At 30.5% G+C, this 8,370-nt stretch overlaps 1 protein-coding gene across 4 annotated transcripts in view; it reads right to left on the bottom strand.

Moving 5' to 3' along the window:
- Positions 1-1,089: 1,089 nt before the first annotated feature.
- Positions 1,090-8,370, bottom strand: part of CADM2 (cell adhesion molecule 2) — a 1,085,741-nt gene continuing 1,078,460 nt past the window's right edge. For 3 of the 4 annotated variants that reach the window (XM_007986176.3, XM_038002402.2, XM_038002403.2), the window contains one exon: positions 1,090-8,058. In XM_007986176.3, the coding sequence (XP_007984367.1) occupies positions 7,940-8,058 (119 nt within the window). In that variant the 3' untranslated portion in view covers positions 1,090-7,939. The remainder of the gene's footprint in view (positions 8,059-8,370) is intronic. The other variant, XM_007986175.3, reaches the window with a different exon arrangement.

Below are 8,370 nucleotides of genomic sequence, written 5' to 3'. Positions count from 1 at the left end.
AGTAAGTATTGCCATTATGAAAACAGAGTTGATTTACCTACGAAGCATGGGTTCCATATTTGTACATAGTTGAAAAACTGCTAACAGTGGGCATTTGGGGTAATTTTTTTTTTAAAAAAAGGACACGTGGATGAATGTTTTACTTCAAATGTCACTATTTTCTTTCAGATGTGCTGAATCGGATCTTCGGTACAGTGTCAAATTTCCTAACTTGTAATGCAGGGCATTTTTTAACATTAAATGAAAAAAATGTGAATTAAAAACAAAATAAAATGTTATTTAATAAAATAAACCAGATACAAAATCTTGCCTTGTATTTACAGATAAATTTTAATGGAATATTTCATGGTCTAACAGAAATATGAGACCCAATGACACTAAGTCTTGTACAGCCTTTGGCTTACCCTGTATAACAAAATCTGTTATTTAAAGTAGACTATAAAATACTTTATGGTAAGTGAACTTCCAAAGACACAAAGAAAATCCTCCATAAATTTAAAAGCTTATCTGAAATCCTTATTGGCAGAAGCTTAGGTTGGATATATGATTAATTGCATTATCTTAGGTAGCTGAAATATATAATACTGGTTAGAGTGCGAAGGTTAAAAAAAAATAGGTTTAGGTATTTTTGCGTCTGTTCCTACTCAACATTAGTAAACACACGTAAGTGAATGTAAAATTACCTTTACAGAGTTTTAAAATTTTGGCAATCTCAAGCAAATTTCCCTAAGTCAGCAACATTTTTTTTTTAACCCTTAGTCATCGTATTACAAGGTTCATATATTCCAAGGAATATTGATTAAATGTTGTACAAATCAGATAACATATATTTTACTGATGCTTAATTTTTAAAACTTCCATTTAGAAATTTACAAGTAAAATGGGCGTCATCGAGGAAAACTAAAATGGATGGATAATGTATGTAGTTGAATAAAAGGTATTCAAAATAATGTTTTTGGCGTAAAGAATGTTTTGTACCATCATTTTAATGACCTGTCCCTGGAAAAAAGAAAGTTCCATCTTTCAATGTCTGTTTTCAAGGTTAAGAAATGTACTAAATGAATAGACAATTCAGTAATGTCCAACAGATAACTAAAATTCAAATTTTATTTTTCCATATTTATCGGACAATTTTTTTTCTGACAAGACTATACTGAAAAATGAAGTGCAAATGGGAACCCTGTAAAAATGTTTATAAGAGTTGTACATGACATATTTTAAACGCCGCTAAGTACACATTGAATACTTTGTAAGTATATAGGCATATCAACATGCAAGTGTCATGTACCTAATATTACAATATGCATTTTGTTTTTTGAAAATGTTAATGACAAGAGTAGATTCAGTAACTACGTTTCTCCATTTTCTGTGCTTATATGGTTAATTTTGTTGGATCTTCTTTATAGCACAGAATTTATTTTTTATGCTGTCATAAATATACCCTTCCAAAAGTTATGAATTTCATGTCATAAATAGCACATTTTATTTTTGAAGCTGCATCACTGGGAACACCTGCGTTTCTGGATACCATTTTAAGAGATAAGTCTTTAAATTATTTTTAGCATGGCAGACTTGTTCTAATGTTGGTTGTGTTGAAATGTTTATGATAAAAATGGAGCTTTCTTGAGGGAGTATTTTTTGGTTGAATGAAAAGCTAAACAACAAATTCACGAATATTGATGTGAATGCAATATGAAGAAAACAGGTCAATAATCTCAAATTCATAAATCCTTGGGTTATGACTTGACTGCATCATAGAATCTACAATAAGTACAGTAGGTACAGTTAAATCAATTTGAAAAAAGATTAAAATTGTATACATTTATAAGGAGAAAGAGTACTAGCTTTGAAAAATTTCTAGATCTTTGTTCTTTCTATTTATGAGATTTATTCAATACATTAAAAACACAGAGAAAAGCAAAAAGGATAGAGATATAACAATTCAGTTTACATTTCATAGTTTTTTTTAACCAATTGGTGACCACTGCTTTCAAACATCAATATTTTATTGCGTATGATTTTCACTATCAGTAAATATAAAGAAAAAAGTGTCTACTAGTATCATGTACACGAAAAAGCATCTGAAGAAATAAAGCATTTGAGGTTTGACAGTACTGTTTGTAAGTGTAATGTTGCGTTTCACACCGCACTTAAAAGTCCATGTAGTCACTGCTGCTTTGACCCTGGATGTGGAAAAGTGCTTAAGTGCTGAGCCCTGGTAGGTTTTTGTTTTGCCCCTGCAATCTTCAAATATCTTTTAACTTTTCTTCTTTCGAAATATACAGTATGTTTCGTAGGGGAAAATAGTGGTTTTTTTTTTTTTTTTTTGCTTTTTTTGTTTTTGTTTTTTACATCTCTTTCACATTTGGGCCCATTCTCTCCAAAATAATCATACATTTCTTGATATATATATATATGTGTGTGTGTATATATATATATCACTTCTTGATATATATATGCATACAAAATATGTGTAGATCAACCAAATGTTATTGATAACATAACCACATAACATAGAAACATCTTACTTTAAGCATATTTTAGAGATTCACCATTGTAATTTGAGATATTCATGTTTTTATTTTTTCCTACAGAAGAGTCTGTCATTTCTGTTAGGATAATTAACTTACATCATTGCAAAATTCTTAATATGTCTAAGCAGACAAAATGAAGTGGGCATTTGTGGCAATACTGTGCATTATATGAGGATTATTTATTAATAAGGAGAAATTTTTAAAATACTTAAATTGGTCTCATACAGATAATACTACTTGGTAAAATAATTCATATACATGATTTTTACTTAAAACACACCATGAATTTATAAGAAATTGTTACATTTTAAAAATTAAATATCAGCTTGGATCGCAAAGTGTTGCCATTTTAATTATTTTTAAAAATCAATACAATTATATTAACATTGAAATATTAAATAGGCATGAGAAGGACTATTCTTATAAAGTTATAATATTTTGCCTTTAGGAAAAGCTAATGATAGAAAAGGAAAAACAAATGCAGATTCATACACCACAGAATACACTGAAGAACTTGGCTTTTGAGATTTCCCAGGGGGTGGGGAGTGCACTGTTATAATAGTTCCATAAGAATGCTTCCTGGGATATCTGGTAAATAATTATTTCCTCTATTTATATTGAAGTATCATAGCCCATGTTAAAAGTGAGAGGTAGAAGGATTATTGTAAGTATGCATGGCAGAGAACTTACCAGCTATGTCCAATAACTATTGCATTCAGTATTATAATCTCAATACATAAAAATGCTGATGATTTTAGAACCCATTCTTATATGTTGTCCCCTTTAACTCTCTTTATTATCTTGCTACTTTCAATCCATTGCCTTTGGAAGGGTATGAGTGCAAAGGGCTTGTTCAGGGGTAGAATAGAGAGAGAAAGGGAAAAAATGAATAGAAAAAAAAAAGATATTTAAAAATTCCCATTAAGATACAGTGACTAACTATTAAAAGTACCCTATGTTCTTTCATTGACTACATTTGTACTTATAATAAAAGTACTACAATCTATGAAAACATGCACACATTTCAAACAAAACTGAAGAATTCCCAATTCAATGAGATATGAATCGAAATTTAAAACTCAGGTTATTTCTTTCTCTGCAATAACACTAAAAACTAATCCAAATAAAAATGTTACTGTGTCACATTAATAAGAAAAACTTAACTTGTCCTTGAATTAGTTGTATTTCAATGAATGCTTTAGTGTGTGAGAGGTGAAGATTAGCAACCTCTTGGATCTTGTTGAAGAATTCTCTAAAATCCCTTTGCATTAAGTATCCAGCAATAGAACTGCAGATATTGCACTGAGTATATTTCAATATTGCCAGTGTATATTTCAAAACAAATTCTATTATCTACACTAAGATTTCCTCTTTCCCAATATTCAAAATGCATATTATAATTACATGGGTTTCCAACATCCATACACAGCAAGTACAAGATACTTACATGTACGTACACTGTAGTTACCTATATTTTGCATAGTTTTTAGTGTGTACTTTGTGCCACTTAATAAAAAGCATTACTCAACAGTAATTCTCATTAGGTGTTTCATTTATTCTGCTGTGATTACTGGTTATTTTTTGTTTTGTATTGTTTTATCAGAAATTACCATTTGCAAAGGGAAATAATATTGGGCAATTTGAGCGACTCTAAGTAATTAGCAATATCATGGGAAAGTTGTGGTAAAACATGAGGTTTTGCATTTTCTCCACAATTAAAAAGCATAATGTAAAATTTCATATTTGTTGTCCACTAAATTATCTTGATGTCCAAAGAAAAACAAAAAGTATTTGAAATGTTCCCCTTGGTAACACTTTGCAATAAGTGGCACTAAATTACACGATAACTGCTATGTTACATGGAAGAGCCATCACTGTCAAACAGCTGCTATACATGTGCCTATATGGAATCTCAATGCTGTTACAATCATGAGTACATAATTACAAATGAGCTTGTACTTTTGATTGATATTTATATTTTTACAAAGAAATAAAAATAAATGAGGTGTTAGTTTCTTTGCCATATTTGGGAAAGTTAGTTTTCTTTCTCTATTTGTTATTTTAATTGTGGGGTTTCAAAGAAAGATTAAGCATCTTGAATCAATATGAGATCATCCAGTTTCTAGATTAAACTCCAATATCAGGTTCCTTAAACTGCTTCTTGGATTCTCTGGTAAAAGAAAACAAGTTGAAATTTCTCTCTTCTATTTTTCTTTCTCTCTTATACACACACATATACACACACACGAACATGCACACCATCAATACTCTGCTCATGCGCTCTGTCACAAACATTTCTTTTTCCTCCTAATTTTGATAATAATCCTATCTAGAACACGCAAAAATTGAAGAAAAAAAGAAAGAAAGAAAGAAAAATGCTGCTTGGACTTGATTTTGATGGAGGACAACCAATTACACTGTAAACAGTACACTGGCAGAGAATAGCTACTTTTGGTAAAGAATAATGCTCCATATTCTACTAAGGGTGTGTGTGTGTGCACATTGCTTCCATTGAGTTCCCTACCTACTGTGCTCACTTAGAAGAGACAGAAATTGACTCTACGTGCACACAATGTGCACGTTCCAGACAATGCAATTGACATCATTCTCATTTCGAAATACTATGTCATTATTTTCTGACTTGTTGGAATAGAAATGGGCAGAATTTTTACAATTTATTTTTTGTTTGGTTGAAAATTAAATAATTTTTAAAGGTATGAAAATATAACTTCATTGCTATTATTTTCTCCAGTTCAGAACATATCTAATTTAAATAAATCTATATTTAACAGGTAAACATTTGATTAGATCCCACAAATTATAATATACCAGTGTTTATAACTAGTATAGTAATCTAGTTGTTTTAGCTAACTGGATTTATAAGAGTTCTAATGAGATTTTATATTACTCCGAAGGGTTAAAAGAGTCAAAAATCTTGAAATGCAACCAATTTTGAATTTCTAATTTTACAGTGCTATAAATAATGACTGAGTTATTTAGGCAACAATTTAGTTGTTGGAGCCAAGTAGAATATAGATGAAATGAAGAAGGATGTAAATACAGCATCGATGAAGAGTAGCAATTTTGTAAGTGCATCCTGAAATTAGGCTTTAAATAGTAATTGATGATGAAGTTTGTACAACTTACTTCTGTAATAAGAACCTTTCCATTTTGTACTAACAGGATGAATTTTGCTTTGTGGAGTCTTTCTAAAGATTATGCATTGAAAGATATGAACAGTTTATAAACCTAGTCTAGTTTCAATGTGTCTAGTAGCACCTACCTGATTCTCTCAAACTACCATAGTATATTAACATATTATTGCATTTTTCCACAGATGGTATGGAGTGAACTGTAAAAACAAGCATGCAATCACATCAATGCAGACTTATTTCCTTAAAATGTCATACTGTATATGATTTATTATGTTAACACTCAACCACATCATATTATTTATGTTCTGTATATTCTGAAAAAGTGCTGTTTGACTGACATCGTCCTTTTTCTTTTATAAGAAATCAACAAGATAAATGCTTCAACAATCAAAAAAAACTTGAAAATTCTAACATTTTCCTTAAAAGATTTATACTTTACTGATAAATACTCTAAGATACAGCACCCTTGTCTTTCATTTGATATTAATACATGATGTTGCACTCAACCATTCTTATTCCCCAAAAATATATTCCACAATACTATTTTTAAAACCATAGGCCATCATGCGTCAGACATCACAAATATAGCTACCATATTGTCGTATTTGTTTTCTTCTTAAAGGTGCAATGCTTGTAAATTGGATTTTTTTTGAAATCTAACTGGAGTTTTATTCTTTAGCATATAATAAATTTAATGAGAACTAATCTAACAATATTTTATTTTACTAGAAGAAATAATAAGACTTTAGATTGACTGTGTCATATTTAAGAATACAGCATTTCTTAATGGTTAAATACACCAAAATTTTAAAATAATCCAGAGAAAGAGACTTTCACTTTGGAGTTAAAAGCATGGCAGAAATTCTCTATCACTCACTGTTTCATCAGTTTGTACCTCACAAAATGCATAGACAGGAATTTAATATAAAGAATTAGTTCATTTATACAGAAAACATATCTTAAACACTTCTTTTTGGCAAACCAACATAGGTAAGCAGCTCTGGAACTGCAAAATGAAAATTTGTAAATTTTTAGCAAACTAAAATTTATTTTTAGGTTATTATTCAACTGTGGTTGTAATTTAAAACCTGAGGCTGTGCACTGGTTGTTAGCTTAAAATTACCTTTCCTTATAACATTGTGCTTCCATTGTATAACAAATAAAAATTAACAAGAACTAGAAAAATTTGTTGTTGAACAGTGCTAGGACATACAGACAAAAATACTAATACATGTTATCTACTTATAATATTGGTTTAAGTAATATCTAAAGGGATATAATGGACGTTAGAAAATGCTTACTTATGACTGAATTACATACAGCCAAAAAAGTTAAATATGTATCAAATAATGTTTAATTGGATTTATTATATGCACTATATACAGATACTAAAATGTCTCAAAATTGTGCCCTATGGATACTTCAATATTGTTTAGGCAGGTGAATCTTTATGAAGCAAATAAATTACAGAATCAAATTAGAGAAATGAATGAAATCTTTGTGATTCCAAAAGCAGTAAATCATTTGGAATAATTTATTGGTAAATGAAGCTACAATATCCTAATAGTAAGATCTATATAGAAGATACCATGTCATGATTGCAATTCGTACACATGGCTCCTGTATCAAATACTATATTTCAATAGCAAATCGATACAGCTTTACCAGTATAATCTCCAACATTCCAAAAACTACACTACAGTGTTGTTTTTTTAATTTTATGTTTTCTAGGACATATGTTTCCAAAACATGTTGTCTTTGAAGACAGACATGTAGAAAACAGTAATTGTAAACCTCTAACCTTCAATTAATCTTAAGTACATTAGGTCCTTCCCTAATCCTGTTACTTGTGAAAGCTGTCCAATGGTAAACTGATAAGGTCTATGACTTAAAGGGGAAGAAATGGGGGGAGAAAACTCTGCACACATTTTTTAATGTATAAAAACCACTCAGTATCATGATCCAAGGAGATGATTAACATTGTTAAGGCTGTATATTCAAGCACTGTATGTTAAAAGAGCAATGGTGTGAAATTTAGGCAGTAAGAAATGTCCTGCATTATGGATGGTACAGTAATTAAAGAATGATGCTTTCAACAGCTGATTGTTGGTATACACTGGCTACTGATAGCAGTACAGTATGGGAGTTAATAAGGGTAGCAGACGATGGTAGAAATGAATTCTGAAAGATGATAGCCAGTTTTCTCCAGCAGTCAGCCTGGTAGTAAAACTCAGAATCTTGGCCTGCATCTTAAATGAAATACTCTTTTTTCTCTTCAGCATTGACTTGGCTGCCTTCAGCATTGATAATGGCTGTATCAGCATCTGGTGCATCTTCAGCTCCTTTAGCTTCATTTGTTAAATACGTTCCTGCATATATTGGAAGAAAAATATATTAGCTCTGTGAGACTGGTAAAATACCCAGCATTAAAGCTACATTATCTAGGAAGAAACTTTTGCCAGATTTTTGAGACCTAATATGCTACCCGATTGACTCTTCTAACGTTGCACTGTTTCCTTTCAGTTTTCAGGTATCCTGCAGGTGAAGTTACGGCTTAATTTACTACAGGCAAGGGTCAAACTGAAATGGGTAATAAGTAATTCTGACTTCTTTAATGATAGATAAAATCAATGTGAACCTTATAGCTGTAGCAATCAGGGTCTTTTGTTAAGATTTTGTTT

The sequence above is a fragment of the Chlorocebus sabaeus genome, chromosome 22 (assembly GCF_047675955.1).
Source record: "Chlorocebus sabaeus isolate Y175 chromosome 22, mChlSab1.0.hap1, whole genome shotgun sequence".
Taxonomy (NCBI): Eukaryota; Metazoa; Chordata; class Mammalia; order Primates; family Cercopithecidae; genus Chlorocebus; species Chlorocebus sabaeus.
Note: the sequence above shows the minus strand (reverse complement) of the source record. Positions and strands in the feature narration are given on the sequence as shown.